We start from the raw sequence: 17,500 nt of genomic DNA on the forward strand, positions 1-17,500 counted from the left end.
TTTCTCTTTGATCCAGTTTTATCATATTATCATCGTTTTTACTCCACTAACATACTTTCTCCTCTCATCTTAATAACATGTTCTTGCTCTCCTTTTCTAATATCAATGTTTTTTTTTTTCTTATCTCCACTAACATCCTTTCTCCTCTCACCTTAGTAACATGTTTCTGCTCTCCTTCTCTAATCTCAGTCACATGGTTTTCTCTCTCATCTCTGTAACATCCTTTCTCCTCTCATCTCTCTGACCTTTCATTATATATTCATACCCTTGTTTCCTCCATCAGTCTTCATATTCTACAAGTCTTCTAATATTCACATCCATTTGTTACTTTTAAGCTGCAGGTGTTAATAAGATAAATAACATTGCAAGTTCACAAAAGTAAAATCAAGACAAGGTAACAGAGAAAACTCAGAGGATAAAAACTAGAATTAACTTTATATTACACAGTAATGAAATATTGTACATTGTAAATCTGTACTATTCTTTTTATTAATGCAGTCTGTTGTTTCAGGTACAGACAAGAAGGCGGCCAGCTGCATTCCAACACCGCCAAAGACACCAACACTATTCCAACACTGCCAGCAAGATTCCAACACTGCCAGCAGGATTCCAACAGTGCCAGCAAGATTCCAACAGAGTCACAGAATTCCAAACAGCATCAAAATTCCAAACACTGTCAAGATTCCAAAGATACCAAACCATTCCAAGCACTGCCAGGATTCCCAGCAGGACAGTCCCAAGTCAACAGCACCAGAGCCCCACAAACACTGCCAAACTCCCCAACAGTGGCTGGGTTCTCAGAGGCTTCAGGAGGCATCAAGGGGTGACAGGGGGCCGGCGTGGAGAGGCAGGACAGCTCACATCTTCAGTACAAAGCCAGGACCACTGCTTGCCGCGCCTCCCAGGAAGAAACCGGTTGCAGCCATCTCGTCGTCCCCATCCACCTGAAGAAGAAGGCTTGGTTGAGGGTTGGAGGAGGTCAAAAGAGGAGGAGCATTTGAAGAAGATTTGAAGAGAAAGATAAGATTAGAAGAACTACAAGACAAAGATAAGTAGAGAGAGGATAAGAAAATGAAGTTTTGAAGAGAAAGGTGTCTGGCAAAGAAAGAAGATAAGATTAGGTTAAGAGGAGAGTTAAATGAGGAAGAACGACAAGAGAAAGAAGATGACAAGAGAAAGATTTGGGAGAGGAGGGTTAAATGAGGAAGACTTGCCAAAGGAAGATGAGAATAGAAAAAGATTTGAAGAGGAAAATTAAGAAAGATATCTGGTAGGGAAAAAAGATAAGACTAGTAGAAGAAGACGATGAAATAAGGAAGAGTTACAAGAGAAAGATGAGAAAAGGAAGAGGATTTGAAAAGGAAGATTACAACTGGGGAAAAAAATAGTAGAGAAAGAAATCTGGGAAAGAGAAAGATGATTAAAACAGCATTACTAAAAGCAATGATAAAATGAAGAAAAGTACAGAAAGAGGAATGGAAGAAGATTAGAAGAGGAGGAAGACAGAAGTATTACCAAGATTCACAAAAAAGATTAGATACATGTAAATTATTTGAATAGAAAGATCAGTGACAAAAATATTAGATGTAGAGAGAGAGAGAGAGAGAGAGAGAGAGAGAGAGAGAGAGAGAGAGAGAGAGAGAGAGAGAGAGAGAGAGAGAGAGAGAGAGAGAGAGAGAGAGAGAGAGAGAGAGAGAGAGAGAGGACACCCTTCATTTTTTCCTACCTTGCTAACAACTACTATTACTATCACCATTTTTGTCATCCTCCTCCTCCTACTACCCCTTCTTCTACAGCCCAACTACTACTACTATTACTACTACTACTATACTACCCCTTCTACAGCCAAACTACTACTACTACTACTACTACTACAACTAATATTCCTCCTCCTCCTCCTCCATTTCCTCCTACAACTACAAATTAAAAATCCTTCCTCTTTATCCTTCTCCCACAACTAATGGTACTCCTCCTCCTCCTCCTCCTCCTCCTCCTCCTCCTCCTCCTTCTACACTACAACTGAAATTCCTCTTCCTCATCTTCCTTTTCCTTCTATAACTAGTCCTCCTACTACTACCAATACTTCTCTTTCTCCTTCCATTAACCCTACAAATATTCCTTCATCTCCTCCTGCTCCTCCTCCTGCTGCTTCTCCTCCAGCACCCACCAGGTCTTTGAAATTTTTGCCACCAGAGGGAGGCTTCGGACTGGGCCCCATCTTCTTGGAGCGGGCATGTGGGTTCTCCGACTTGGCAGGCCAAGTGGGGAACATGGCTGGATCGATCGGGGCGGGTGGCTCCTTGTGGAAGTAATCGTGGCGCAGGGCTTTCTGACACGTTATCCTCATTTGTGGGTTGTACGTCAGGAACCTGTGGGTGTGAGTGGGAGGTTGTGATGGGTGGGGGCTGTGTGTGTGTGTGTGTGTGTGTGTGTGTGTGTGTGTGTGTGTGTGTGTGTGTGTGTGTGTGTGTGTGTGTGTGTGTGTGTGTGTGTGTGTGTGTGTGTGTGTGTGTGTGTGTGTGTGTGTGTGTGTGTGTGTGTGTGTGTGTGTGTGTGTGTGTGTGTGTGTGTGTGCGCATGTGTGTGTAGCAAACAAGTACCTATCTATCTATACACTGAGCTGTCAGTAATGCAAAAAGAAAAAAATAAACAAACTTCTCCCCATATTTAAACACTACAAGTACATTAACCCAATTTAACACTACCAAACACACACCTATTAAGAAGACTTGTGTTAGCAATGTGAAAGAAAAGGATACAAATTTTTCCCATGTAGAGAGACAAAGAGAGAGAAAGGAATTAATTAAGTCAACTCTTTCTAACAATCTATTTCTCTACCTATCTATATATTGAGTTGTGTCTAATAATTGAGAGACAAAGAGAGAGAGAGAGAGAGAGAGAGAGAGAGAGAGAGAGAGAGAGAGAGAGAGAGAGAGAGAGAGAGAGAGAGAGAGAGAGAGAGAGAGAGAGAGAGAGAAGTAAGTCAAGTCTTTCTAGCAATCTATCAATCTATATCTCTACCTATCTATATACTCAGCTGTATCTAGTATTGTAAATGAAAAATATATGTACACTTTCCACCCACCCAAAGTTTAAAGAGCAAAAGTACATCAATTCTATTCAACACTCAGACATTTATCCTTCACTCATGGATGACCCTTCTGGCTTTTCTTCAGGGAATGGCACCCTAGGAGACCTTTTTCCCTACTCTTTTTTGCCCTTAACCAGTGCCCCAAATATAAATAAAATAAATGAATAAATAAATAAACAAATAACTATGAAAACACACACCTACTACAACTGCATCCCTCATCAGAAACATATATTGAGTTGTGCAGCATTGTAAACATGATATATATATATTACTAATCTTCACTCACTTCAACACCACCAAACACAAACAACTATTAAGACTGCAGCTTTCATCACAAATATATAAAGCACCACTGTAAAAGATGCTTCATTGGGTCTTTTTTTCTTATAGTTTCATTGCCCTTGGCTGGTACCCTTCCTACATAGAGAAAAAAAAAAAACAATATTACTAGTACCCTAACTAAACCAATAAACACACACCTATTGAGAAGATTAAATCCTTCATCAGACAGCCTGCTCTTGAACCTCTCCCTCAAGTGGTTGTACGGGTAGTCTGCAAACTGGGTCTTCTTCACGAGGGGCAGCTGGTTGTAGCCCGGCCAGATCTTGTCGCTGGGAGTGCCGAGGTCCTGTGGGGGTGGCAGGAGGGTGACTGACGGTGGGACTAAAGGAGAGTGTGTGTGTGTGTGTGTGTGTGTGTGTGTGTGTGTGTGTGTGTGTGTGTGTGTGTGTGTGTGTGTGTGTGTGTGTGTGTGTGTGTGTGTGTGTGTGTGTGTGTGTGTGTGTGTGTGTGTGTGTGTGTGTTTTTAGGGTGGTTTCAAAGGGGAAATGTGTTTTTTGGATGTTTTTGTAAGAGAAAGATGTGTTTTGTGGTGTTTTGAAAGAGGAACAATTATTTGGGGTACTTTTTTTGAAGAAGAAGAAGAAAAATGAGATAATATTCTACAAGGTCTCTCTCTCTCTCTCTCTCTCTCTCTCTCTCTCTCTCTCTCTCTCTCTCTCTCTCTCTCTCTCTCTCTCTCTCTCTCTCTCTCTCTCTCTCTCTCTCTCTCTCTCTCTCTCTCTCACACACTCCCACAAACCCATCACAAACACACAAATTAGTCCCTTTACCTCACCCTATCCTTCCTCTTTCTGACACACACACACACACACACACACACCTTGAAAATCTTATTGAGCTGGTCGATCTCGGACTTTCCCGGAAACATAGGCTCCATTCCCAGCAGCTCACCAAAGATGCAGCCCACCGACCAAACATCAATGTGTGTGGAGTACTGCTTAGCCCCCAGCAGCAGCTCAGGTGCCCGGTACCACAGGGTGACCACAATGGGGGTGTAGTGCTTCAGTGGGGAGCCATACTCACGCGCCAATCCAAAGTCACCCACCTGAGGACATGAGGGAGTGGTTAGAGGGATGGAGCGAATGGAGTTTGTCAAGTGTGGAAAAATGGGAGAAAAAAATGAAAGGTAAGGAAAGTGAGGAAAATTGAAGGTGGTGATGAGAGGAACACTATGGGTAGAAAAGATAAAGAAAATAAATGAAAAGTGAAGTCAATAGAAAAAGGCGATTAGAAGCATTAGAGACGGATGAACGTATGAAATGAACACCACAACCCTCTGCCTCACACACACACACACACCTGGAGGAAGGAAATGAAGAGTGAAAATGATGAAGAGCAAGGAGTTTGTTAAAATGCAGGAAAAGGGAGAAAGAAATGAAAGGAGTAAAGAGTGAAGGAATCTGTAAAGTGTAAAAAAAGGAGAGATAAACATATAGAAAGAAAACAACAACTTTCTCTTCTTTTCCCTTTCTTCCCTTCATTAGAGAGACAGATAAACAAAAATAAATACATAACTTCCTCTCTCTCCTCTCTTTCCCTCTCCCACACATTAACAAAAGGAAACAAAACCACAACCTTCTCTCTCTCCCTCTCTCCTATACAGATCCACAGAACACCATGCCATAACTCACTGCCCTTCCTTCTCTCAATCTTTCTCTCCCTCACATAAACAGAAAATATACCACCACTACTCCCTTCCCCTCTCCCACACACCTTAAGGATACCACGATGCGAGAGGAGGAGGTTAGAGGTCTTAAGGTCTCTGTGCAGGATCCAGTTGTCATGCAGGTGGTGTACGGCCTTCAGGAGCTGCTGCATGAGTGTCTTGATCTCCCCAATGGTAAACACCTGCTTCTTCTGCCTCATCGTCTCCATCAGGCTCTTCAGGTCATGCTCCACGTAGTCCATCACTATGTAGATCTTGTCCATGTTGCTGCCCACCACGATCTCCCGAACTGTCACGATGTTTTCATGCTGTCCCTGTGGAGTGGTGGTATCAGTGGTGAGATGAGTGGAAGTACAAGGTATATATAAATGTTTTTCTAGCGATCCTGGAAATTGGCGGTGGTGGTGGTGGTGGTGGTGGTGGTGGTGGTGGAGATAAATGAAAGATGCTAGGTATACATCAGTGTATTTTTAACGTGGTGGTAGTGAAAAGTGATAGATGTTTTCATGCTAACCTTGTGAATTGGTGATGATGGTGGTGAGGTAAATAAAGGGTTAAGGTATAAATTTAGTGTTTTCTTAAAGTGGTGATGGTGGTGGTGAGATAAATAAAGGAATAAGGTATAAAGTTAGTGTTTTCTTAAGGTGGTGATGAAGAGCAATAAATATTTTCATGGTGGCCCTGTGAAGTGATGGTGACGATGATGGCAACAGTTATGGTGAGAACGGATAAAGCAAGGCACAAAACATAAATAAGTGAGATCTTGGCACAATAACCTTACTCATACCAGTGGTGGTGGTGAAGGTGGTGATGACGGTGATGGTGATAAGATAAATAAAACAACACAGGTATAAATCAGTGTTCTCATTAAGGTATTCATGGTGAAATTAGGTTAAGTTAGAAATTGTCATATTTTGGCTATATTAAGTCAGGTCAGTTCAGGCCAGGTCAGGTCATGTCAGGTTAGGGTTCTGACCTTGAGCAGTGTGTTGACTTCTCTAAGGGAGGTGATAGGAAATCCTTCTTTCTCCTTCTCCATCTTGAGTCTCTTCAGTGCGACGATCTGATTGGTTGCTTTCTCCCGCGCCCGGTACACCACACCATAGGTCCCCTCCTCTATCCTGGGGGTGGGTGAAGGTAGGGGTTAGTGAAGGGAAGGGAGGGAAGGGAGGGATGGGATGGTGTGTGTGTGCGTGTGTGTGTGGTTTGATAATTGTTTCTTTTTCTCTGTGTTTGTTTGCTTGTGTGGCTTCTCTCTCTCTCTGTGTGTGTGTTCTTGTAATTGTTTCTCTCTCTCTCTCTCTCTCTCTCTCTCTCTCTCTCTCTCTCTCTCTCTCTCTCTCTCTCTCTCTCTCTCTCTCTCTCTCTCTCTCTCTCTCACACACAAAATTCTCTCTTCCTCTCCCTCTCTCACCAACTGCATCTCTCACACAACCCTTTCTCTTTCCTTCCCTCACCTGTTCAGACTCCAAACAACCCCATCTCTCTCTCACACACCAACATAAACCAGCCCACCTCCCTCTCTCCCCTTCCTTCACCTCTTCACACTCAAACCAACCCCATCTCTCCCTCTCCCCTCTACACACATAAACCCCTCCCTCCCTCCCTCTCCCTCTGTCTCTCTCACCTGTTAAGACACTCAAACTCGTCAACAGAGCGGCAGCCCATGATGGCGGGAAAGTAGGAGGGCAGCTGCTCCTTCAATTCCAGCGGTGACTCAGGTGAGCTCTCCGGCAGGTAGGTGGCGTCCTCCTGGTCTGACCGCCGTCCCTCCATGCTAAGGGTTAGGTGAGGTTAGGCTTGGTGGTGGTGGTGGTGGTGAAGTTTGGGTGAGTGTTGATGGTTGTGGTTGTGGTAGTAGTAGTAGTAGTAGTAGTATAGTTGTTGTTATTGTTGTTGTTGTATTGGTGGTGGTGTTCCCTACCCTGCATCTCCTCCAACCCAGTGCAACCCAACCTGACTTGACCTACCTAACCTAACCTAACCCAACCTCACCTCACCCAACCAAACCTAACATAACCTGACCCAACCTAATCTAACCCAACCTAAGCTAACTTGACGTGACCTGACCACTTACTTGGGAGAATCATTGTAGCGTCGTACCCGGCTAGGAGAAGGCGTGCCTGACCTCGCTGACCCCGTTCCACTGCCTGACCTCGACATGCGATCATCTAGGGGGAAGAGGAGAAAGGAGGTCACAGGTCAGAAGGTGTCATAAGGTCGGGTCATAAGGTGAAGTATACACAATCTGTAAGGTATTATATGAAAATGTTTAGCAGTGACAAGGTTAATTAAGGGCCAGACTATATTCGTGTCGCTTATACTTACCAGATCCCTTCTCTCTCCCGGTGGCTGAGTTCTCCTCCTTCTCCTCCTCCTCCACATCAGTTTCTGTGCTGCTGCTGCTCTCTGAATCTGCAGCACAAGGATCGGTTACTATAGACGCCACGACACAGGCAGATAAGCATAGATGCAGTGATTAAAATGAGGTAACTTGAGTATAGATGCATAACCCAGGCAGAAAAGTATAGATGCAATGATGAAGATCAGAAAACTTGAGTATAGATGCCACAACACAAGCAGAAAAGTATAGATGCAATGAATAAAATGTGATAACTTGAATACAGATAAATGAACCATGCAGAAAAGTATAGATGCAATGATTAAAACTAAATAACTCAAGTATAGATGAAAGAAACCAGGAACTGTGAGTATAAATGGTATGATTGGCTGGAAATATGGGTTTGAATGGTATAAAAGATGCCTGGAATTATTTATAAACGTTAGAAAGGGACAGAGTATAAGTGCAACGATGCATTCTGTATACTAAAAAAACATTCAACAATTAACATCAAGATAAAAATAAGTAACAAGATTTAAATGTACTACAAAAACACCAACTTCTACTACTATTACTGCTTATATACTTAAAACGAATGAATGCTAAAATAAATATAACTGAATACTTTTATAAATTTTATGAAAGAAATTAAAAGATTGATATACGAGAGAGAGAGAGAGAGAGAGAGAGAGAGAGAGAGAGAGAGAGAGAGAGAGAGAGAGAGAGAGAGAGAGAGAGAGAGAGAGAGAGAGAGAGAGAGAGAGAGAGAGAGAGAGAGAGAGAGAGAAACATATATTTTTTTTACATATTCAAGAAAAATATAAAAGGAATAAAGAAAAGAAAAAAGGAAAAGAATAAGAAAAAAAGCTTATTTTATTTTTCTCTCTCCTCCTCCTCCTTCTCTTCTTCCCCTACCTCCTCCTTCTCCTCCTCCTCTTCTTTCCCTTACCACTTCCTTCTCTTCCCCCTCTTCTTCCCCTACTTCCTCCTTCTCCTCCTCTTCCCCCTATCTCCTCCTCCTTCTCCTTCTCCCCCTCCTCCTCCTCCTCCTCAACAAAAATAATACAATATAAACAGATGAAAAAAAAATAAATAAAAAAATAAATCTAATTAAATTAATACAAAAATAAATGAAACACACACACATGCACACACACACAGGAAGGAAAAAAAGAAGGAAAACATTGACTTACGATACTGTGTCCTCTGAGGAGGGGTGGGGGAGCGAACCCTCTCTGGTGGAGGGGAGAGAGAGAGAGAGAGAGAGAGAGAGAGAGAGAGAGAGAGAGAGAGAGAGAGAGAGAGAGAGAGAGAGAGAGAGAGAGAGAGAGAGAGAGAGAGAGAGAGAGAGAGAGAGAGAGAGAGAGAGAGAGAGAGAGAGAGAGAGAGAGAGAGAGAGAGAGAGAGAGAGAGAGAGAGAGAGAGAGAGAGAGAGAGAGAGAGAGAGAGAGAGAGAGAGAGAGACAGCATTGATAAATATATATTAGCATTACACACACACACACACACACACACACACACACACACACACACACACACACACACACACACACACACACACACACACACACACACACACACACACACACACACACACACAGCCAAACATGGATAATGACCCTCCTCCTCCTGTTCCTCTCCTCCTCTTCCAAGCATTCTTACATCTCTTATTCCTCTCCTCCTCCTCTTCTTCCTCTCCCCCTCCTCCTTGCTTAAATTCAATCAAATATTCCTTTATATTCCCATTCATTCTTGTACATTCCTTTCCTCATATTCCTCCCCCATTCCTCACCCCATTTCCATCAACATTCATCACCCTATTCCCATTCCCATTCATCCTTCCATTCCCATTCCTCCTCCCATTCCTTACCTGAGTCTGTTTCACTGTCTGATGACCCACTGTCCCTTGAGTCAGAGTGATGGGTGTTGCTTCCTCCTCCTCCTCCTCCTCCTCTCTCCTCCTCCCTCCTCTTCCTCTTCCTCTTCTTGCCCTCCTCCTTCACCTCCACTGCCTCCTCGTACACTCCCTCCTCCTCCTCCTCATCCAGCTCCTCCTCCTCTTCTTCCTCCTCGTCGCTCACTATTGTCACCTCTGCGTCTCCTGGAATGGTGATAGTGATGGTGATTGTACATACATACATACATACATATATACAATAGTACTTGTGTGTGTGTGTGTGTGTGTGTGTGTGTGTGTGTGTGTGTGTGTGTGTGTGTGTGTGTGTGTGTGTGTGTGTGTGTGTGTGTGTGTGTGTGTGTGTGTGTGTGTGTGTGTGTGTGTGTGTGTGTGTGTGTGTGTGTGTGTGTGTGTGTGTGTGTGTGTGTGTGTGTGTGTGTACCTGGGTGCTGATAGGGTGGGTGATGGTGCTTCCTCTTCTTCACCCCCCTGCTGCTGTGTCTGCTGGGGGGGTGAGTGGGGTGCCCTGCTGTGCCTGCCGCTGCTGTGGGGGAGGAAGTCGCCCCCCACGCCCCCTCCCCTGTGGCGGGACAGCTGCTCCTCCCGCCGCTCCTCCTCCCGCCTCTCCTCCTCCCTCCTCTGCCTCCGACTCTCCGCCTCACGCTGGGAAAGCTCCTTCTGCTTGTCTGGGGGAGGTGGTGATGGTGGTGGTAGTGTTAGTTATTATTATTATAATTATTCTTTGTTTCTCTAATCTTCCTCCTCCTTCGTACACACACACATATACGCACAAACGCACACACTCACCCGCCACTAGCAGTCGTTCCATCCGCCTGTCTCTCTCGGCTCTCTCCCGCGGTGACAGCTGAGGCAGGGCGCGCTCCTCCCGTCGGTGGTGTGTGTATGCCCCATAGTCCCCCGCCATTCCCCCACTGCTGCCGCCCATGCCCCCCGCTGGCCCCTCGCCCCTGGTGCTCCCGCCTGTAGTCAAGATGCTCGTAACTCTCGCGTTCGTCTATGTAGTATTCCTCGTGTTCCCTGTCGCGTCTCCTTTCCTGCTGGGGAGAGGGAGAGGGAGAGGGTGGTGGTGGTGGTGGTGGTGTTTTTGAGTCATTTTTTTTTCTTATTTTTTTTGCTTATCTATCTGTTTTGTTTTGTTTTCATTCATTTTTTGTGTTTATTTTTGTGTATTATCATTCTCTTTCTGTCTCATCTATCATTTCTCAACTTTACACTTCTAATATATCTCTCTCTCTCTCTCTCTCTCTCTCTCTCTCTCTCTCTCTCTCTCTCTCTCTCTCTCTCTCTCTCTCTCTCTCTCTCTCTCTCTCCCCCCACTCACCATCTCCCTCTCCATCATCTTCCTCTTCTCAATCTTGCTCCTGGCATCCAACATTTGTCTTTCATGTCTCCCTCCTCTGTCGTGTCTCTTTTCATGCCTCCTCACCTCCCTCCTGTCCCCCTCCCGTGGCCCCACCTCCTTCCTGCCGGCCAGAGAGAAGGAGGGTTTGTTATGCTGTGTGGTGTTGGTGGTGGTGAATAGGTGAACAAAGGTAATAATGACAATGATTATAAATACACACACACACACACACACACACACACACACACACACACACACACACACACACACACACACACACACACCAAAAATGATGATAATAATTAGTGAGACACGAAATGCACTAAAAAGAGCTAAAAACAATAATAATGATAAATGAGATAAAGAAATACAGGTTAAAAGATGTTAATAATAATAAAGCACATAAAAATATTGAAAGAAGCTAAAAAAAAACAATAATAACAATGAAAAAAGCATGAAGAAATATTGAAAGCTAAAAAAAAACCAACAACAATGAACAAATCTTATAAAAATACCTCTCAGCACACACACACACACACACATACACAGACAGACACACCCATCGCCCCCCCCCTCTCCACAGACCGATGCTTCCTGTGTTCTCTGCGGCGCTCCTCATGTCCCCGGTGTTCCCTGCTGCTGCGGTGTCGTTCCTTATGTCTTTCCCCTTTGTGGCGATGGCGCTCCCTCTTCTCCCTCTTCTCTCGTTTCTCCCGCCTCTGCACCACGGCTTGGGGGGGCTTAATGTCCAGACTGTCCCCCTGGTCGCCGTCATAGGAGGACATGCTGTGGGAGAAAGCTTGTTTGTTCATTTATTCTTTTTTTTGTACGAGGGGGCCGGCCAAGAGCTGCTGCAGTGGCAAGGTGGTGGGTAAGGAGTGGGGTTTTGGTGATGTGGTGATGGCTGGAGGGGTGGAGTGTGGTGATGCTGGGGGTTGTGGGTGGTTAGGTTAGTGTTCTTAATGGAGTGTTTAGTGGTTAGGTTTGGCTAGAAAGTTAAGTTGGTGTTCTTCAGTGGGCATCTAATGGTTAGGTTAGGTTAGGTTAAGTTAGTGTCCTAAAGGGAGTGTCTAGTTCTCTCACCTGGTGGGCTTTCCGGCACCTGAGATTGACAACCGAGGTGCCCAGCAGAAGCCACACTCTGCTGATGTGCCAGCCCATCAGTATTATATATATATGCTATGTTCTTTACAAATCTTTCACAATTAGCTGGATAGTGCATCACCAGCAAGCACAGCAACAGAAAAAAGAAAAAAAAAATTATATAATTCAAAAAGACAGTGGCCATGATGAGCAGAAAGGGATGCCTTGAAATCAGACACTGTTTTGTCTGAAACATTCTGGGGAAGAGTGGTAGTTAGGTTAGGCTTGAAAGTTCCCCAGTTTTCAAAATATGGCATCAAACTTTTTCATGAATGTCAAAATTTGGCCTCTTCTGGTCCCCCCTCCAGACACCCCACTGTCCTGCCAGGCCCCTGCTGCCTGTCCTGGTGAGGGGCAGCAATACAATACAAAAGGAGCCACTACTGGTAAGATTAACCATGCAAACTAAACAATTATCCTAAAAACAATATTTACAATAAAAACTAAAAAGCCCACACACAACACAAACATAAAAACACACACACACACAAAAACAAGCAAATGAAAAAACACACAAAACTTAGGTCCTAGTGGGAATCTTGGGGTTTTGCTCACTAAATAAGGTAGCCTGCATTAACAATAAGGTAGCCTGCATTAACCTACAAACAAAACACACTCAAAATAAAACACAAACAGAAAAAGACTAAAAACACTCAAAACTTACTTGCCCTACTTGTCTTACTTGTCGATGATTCATGTGCTACCACCAAGGCCAGCCTGGGAACCCACCACTGCCACACCTCCCCTCCAACTTCCTATACTGGAGCTGGTCACTGATGGAGTTCAATGTCGCTCCTCTTGAAGTTGGACAGAGTGGGATTGGAGGCTTGTCTGGTATATCAGTCACGAATTTGTCCAGCCTCCTCTTGAAAGCCTCTGTGCTGATCCACGTTAGGTCTGCAATGTCACTTGGAAGGCAGTTGAAGAGCCTTGGCCCTGCACACAGGAAGCTTTTGGCCAGGAGGTCTGCATCCTTTGGGAGTGCCAGCTCAGTATCCTCCTGACACACATCCTGCCAAGCCTGGGGCGGTGCTGGCTCTCGATGCGCTCCTCTCTGCTCTGGGATAAGTTTGGCACTGCTCCCTCTAAGACTTCCAGACACAGATCATGATATAGCACTCTCTTCACCTTTGTTGGGAGTACAGATTGAGGTATTTCAACCCCTTCCAATATTAACTGCACCCCTGGCCAGCCTCTTCCTAAAGGTCCTCTGCACTTGCTCAATTACCTGTGTGTCTTTCATTCTGTGAGGGCAACACACCTGACATGCATATTCCATCCTGGAGACGACCAGACTCTTCCACAGCGGCAGCAAGTGTTGTGGTTCTCTTGTCTGGAAGGTGCGGAGGGTCCACCCACTCATTCTTCAGGCTGGTTTGGCAGTGTGATTCATGTGTGCTCCAAACCTGCAGTCGTCACTCACCCACACTCCTGAGTCATTGACAGTGGTCTTGGCCTCAATCTTGTTGCTTTCTACAGTGTATTTATATTGTTTTAGTTCTTTGTTGTGCCACACTTCATTACTTCAAACTTCTTGCTGCTGAACATCATGTTTTTGTTGGACCAGCTGCACGCTGCCTCTAGGTCTTTTTGGAGTTTCTCCAACCCCTTCACACTTGTTATTTTCTGCGATATTCTTGCATCATCAGCAAATGATGATGCAAGGAAGATACTTAGGAAGATGTTACCACCTGAGCAATGTCTCTCATCACAATAAGGAACAGCAGGGGGCCAAGCACGGAGCCCTGTGGCACACCGCTAGTTGCTGTAGTAATCCCTGAGTGGGCAGCCTCCACTCTCAGTTTTCTATTGGTCAGGAAGCCATGCAGCCTGATGCCCAATTTGCCAGTAATGGCCACACTTATCAAGTGAAGCAGTACTCCGTGATCTGCTTTATTGAATGCCTCAGCAAAATCGAGGTAGACCACGTCCACATTCTTTCCACTGCTCACGTCCTACAGTATGTCAGCGCGATGGCCCATGACCTGGGGGACACCTCACCTTCCTCTCCACAACCCACGCTGTCCTGGGTTAAACTTTTCAGTCTCTTCTAAAAAAAATATTGGTACCTTCCTCATGACTCCCTCGAACACTGTGACGAGATAGGAGGTGAGACAGACTGGCCTGTCGCCTGCTGCCAGCCCCCGTGAGCTACCCTTCAAGACTGGAGCTATCACGCCTTCCTTGTGTACTCATGGCATGACTCATTCGTCCAGGGATTTCCTCCAAAATATTATAGATAGGGATAACTAGTGTGTTCTTATAGCTCTTTAAAAAAAAATAATAATAAATAAAATAAATAAATAAAAATAGCAGGCATGTTAAACTACGCGGGAAAAAATAAAAAAATCATCTAATGGAAATTTGTATCGTAGGGTGGGAGAAGAAAGTAAAAGAAACAGATATTAACACAAAACCAAAATAACTTTAGAAACAAACCACAAACACCAAAATAACCTGAATTTGCTCACCTGAAGTCGTCGTCCTCCTGCTCGGGGTCGTGGTGGTGGTGGTGGCGGCGACCCTCCTCCCTTATTTCCCCGTCTTCCTCGTGACTGTCCATCCTCTCACTGGCCTCACTGCCTCCTCTCACCTTCCTCTACCCTCTCCACCCTCCAGCAGCACCGTGGGTAGTGTAAAAATGCCGAAAAACTTGGATGACTGGAGGTTGTTTTTCTAATACCCAACTTCTGATGCCGCCATGACAGTATTGCCATACTGGGTAATAAACGTTTGATATCATAAACAGATCTTTTAGTTGTTTATACTTTTTTTATTTGTAATATTTAGCGGTTTAAAATTATCTAGAATTATTTTTTATGTTTATTTGTGGTTATTTATGCATATTTGTCTAAATTTATATATATCCATGACAATGTTGCCAGAATAAAGCTAGAATTCCTTGTTTATTCTTTTTAACGGCTCCTAACTTTTTATTTTTATTATGTGTTTAGTGTTCCTTTCCCATACGTTTTAGCGTCTTATAATTTTTTTTTCTGGTTCTCTGTTAGTGTTCAAATATCGGCATAGGACATTTCAGTACCTCTTTCATACCCCCTCTTATTCCCACGAGACACTTAAGTACTTCCTCCAGATCCCCTCCCCATATCCCCTGCCATATCTTTGTTATATCCCTTAGGACGCCCAGTACCTCCACTAGATTCCCTTTTAATGCTAGGACACTTCAGCACCTCATCTTTTTTTATATTTCTTAGGACACTCCAGTACCTCTATCAGACCTCCTCTTTAATAATGCTGTCCTATCCTTATTCTATCCCTTAGGACACTCAGCACCTCCTATCTTGTTATATTCCTTAGGACACTCCAGTACCTCCACCAGATCCTCTTAATGCTGTCGGCTGCTAATTACTACCCATAAGGAGTTCTCTGCATCAGAAAATCTATATACAGCTATTACGACAGGATGATTGGTATTTTTAATAACATCCCATAGGTAATTAACGTATCTATCTAGACGGACATGACTGAATTTAAGACCATTATATTAACTGGCAAGCAAAACAAAGAAGCAGATGACTAAGGCCCAGTGAGAGCTGTCCGCAAAGAGCCAAAAAGCTTATCCGGAATTAGGAAAGCGTCTTATAACCCTTTCGCTGATATTTGGTACATCTTCCCTTAATTACTGACCGCTGTGAGACACGCCTTCTTGTTCCAGCCACCTCCAAACATTGTACTGGCTAGAAATTGCAGAATACACTCATTTCAATCCCATCGTTTCTTGTAGACGCTTATAAAGATTTCACACTTTGCCTTCAGTGCTGTGAAACACCTCTTGAAAGTAAGATAAATACAGAAGCAGGCAGGGAGTTCCAAAGTTTACCAAAGCGATAAATATTGTTTAACTCTTGCATTAGGGAGGTGGACAGAACAGGAGTGAGAGGAAGTAGCAAATGTTGTACAGCGAGGCCGCGGGAGGATGAGAGGCATGCAGTTACCAAGGTCAAAAGAGCAATTAGCATGAAAATAGCAGAAGATTGCAAGATGACTAAGAGCAACACTGAGGCGATGAGTGAAAGGATGAAGACAGAGGAGAGGACTTGAGCGGAAGAGTGAGAGAGAAGCTGAAGACAGTTAGAGGTGAGGAGTTGAGGGGGAAGAGAGAGCTGAAGACAGTCAGTTAGAGGAGAGAAGTTGATGATGAAGAGAGAAAGGATAAAGACAGTCAGTTAGAGGAGAGGAGTTGATGAGGGGGAGGAGAGAGAGGATGAAGACAATCAGTTAGAGGAGAGTTGATAAGGCTGAAGAGAGGCTGAAGAGTCAGTCAGAGGAGAGTTGATGAGAGAAAGAGAGAGAAGCTGAAGACAGTCAGTTAAAGTTGATGAGATGAAAAGCTTTTGATCCAGCCCTCACCAGACCAGCATGAGTGGACCCCCCCCCCCACCTCCAACACACACACACACACACACACACACACACACACACACACACACATCCATCACCACTGAGGTACACAGGACATAAGTACAATGAAAAGCCACATGACAGTAATACAACTGCTCTTTATTAAAACAATTATACTATAAACTTATTACATATACTACATGTCATTTTTAAAAGTACATCCATTTAAGAAAAAAAAATTGAAAAAAAAGTTGAAAGTTGAAAAAAAAATTAAAACAAAAAAAAATGAAAAAATGAGAAAAAAAAAAGAAAAACACAGAAGAGAACAAGAAAGAACAGTTGCACCTACATTAATTTAAAAGCACACTTTAAGCATTAGAGTACAATTTATACATTAGGGTAATTACAAATATTATCGACTAAGGTGTTATGTAAAGATGGGCACAAAAAAACAAATTTGATGCCTTTTTTTGGCCCATTATTCATTCTCCTTCATCATCATCATCATCATCATCATCATCATGTAATATTGTGGTGGTGGTGGTGGTGGTGGTGGTGGTTGCACTGAGTGAGCTACTGCAAATGTGGCTAATCACCTCCACCCCTCTCTCTCTCTCTCTCTCTCTCTCTCTCTCTCTCTCTAAAACTCTCTCACTCACTCTCACAAGCCTCAGCTATAAAGGTTAACTAGAAAAATAAATAATAAAAAAATGAATATACATCAATAAACTTTTCTCTTTCTCTACAACACAGAATAAGATAACACATGGTAAAGTCCGTCTCTCTCTCTCTCTCTCTCTCTCTCTCTCTCTCTCTCTCTCTCTCTCTCTCTCTCTCTCTCTCTCTCTCTCTCTCTCTCTCTCTCACTTCAAGGTAGGAAGGTACCCGAGGCAAGCTGTAGCATGCATACATACATACGTACATACATATATTTTCTTGTATGTTTTAATTAAATGTAAAAAGAAATGAAAGTTGAAGAATTGTAATAGTTTCATCAGCAGTGTGCATACATACATACATACATACATACATACATACATACATACATATTTTCATTATTCCTTCCCCTCTTTCTTTTTCTTCCTTGCTTTCATAATAATAATAATAATAATAATAATAATAATAATAATAATAATAATAATAATAATAATAATAATAATAATAATAATAATGCCAATCCATACAACTATTACCTCTGAAAAATAAATAAATAAATAAATAAAAACAGAAATAAAACACAATGAAAACTTGAGCAAGGTCGTGCATGTGTGTGTGTGTGTGTGTGTGTGTGT

The 17,500-nt window shown here is 43.4% G+C and overlaps 2 protein-coding genes across 2 annotated transcripts in view; one reads left to right on the forward strand and one right to left on the reverse strand.

Moving 5' to 3' along the window:
* LOC135092960 (trichohyalin-like) overlaps nt 1-1,699 on the forward strand; it is a 54,845-nt gene extending 53,146 nt beyond the window's left edge. The window contains exon 18 of the mRNA XM_063991783.1: nt 512-1,699. The gene's annotated coding sequence lies outside the window, so the exon portion shown is untranslated. The remainder of the gene's footprint in view (nt 1-511) is intronic.
* LOC135092908 (cyclin-dependent kinase 11B-like) lies at nt 417-14,571 on the reverse strand. Its single transcript, XM_063991691.1, is given in 18 exon segments — nt 417-944; nt 2,168-2,369; nt 3,574-3,722; nt 4,257-4,481; nt 5,150-5,416; nt 6,079-6,223; nt 6,730-6,879; nt 7,180-7,273; nt 7,431-7,517; nt 8,637-8,678; nt 9,314-9,544; nt 9,783-9,924; nt 9,926-10,026; nt 10,148-10,265; nt 10,267-10,398; nt 10,683-10,824; nt 11,289-11,489; nt 14,318-14,571. Coding segments are annotated over 18 exon segments (2,607 nt in total). The 5' UTR covers nt 14,410-14,571; the 3' UTR covers nt 417-857.
* Between the last annotated feature and the right edge of the window lie 2,929 nt (nt 14,572-17,500).

This window comes from Scylla paramamosain, chromosome 41, assembly GCF_035594125.1.
Source record: "Scylla paramamosain isolate STU-SP2022 chromosome 41, ASM3559412v1, whole genome shotgun sequence".
NCBI classification, from domain to species: Eukaryota; Metazoa; Arthropoda; class Malacostraca; order Decapoda; family Portunidae; genus Scylla; species Scylla paramamosain.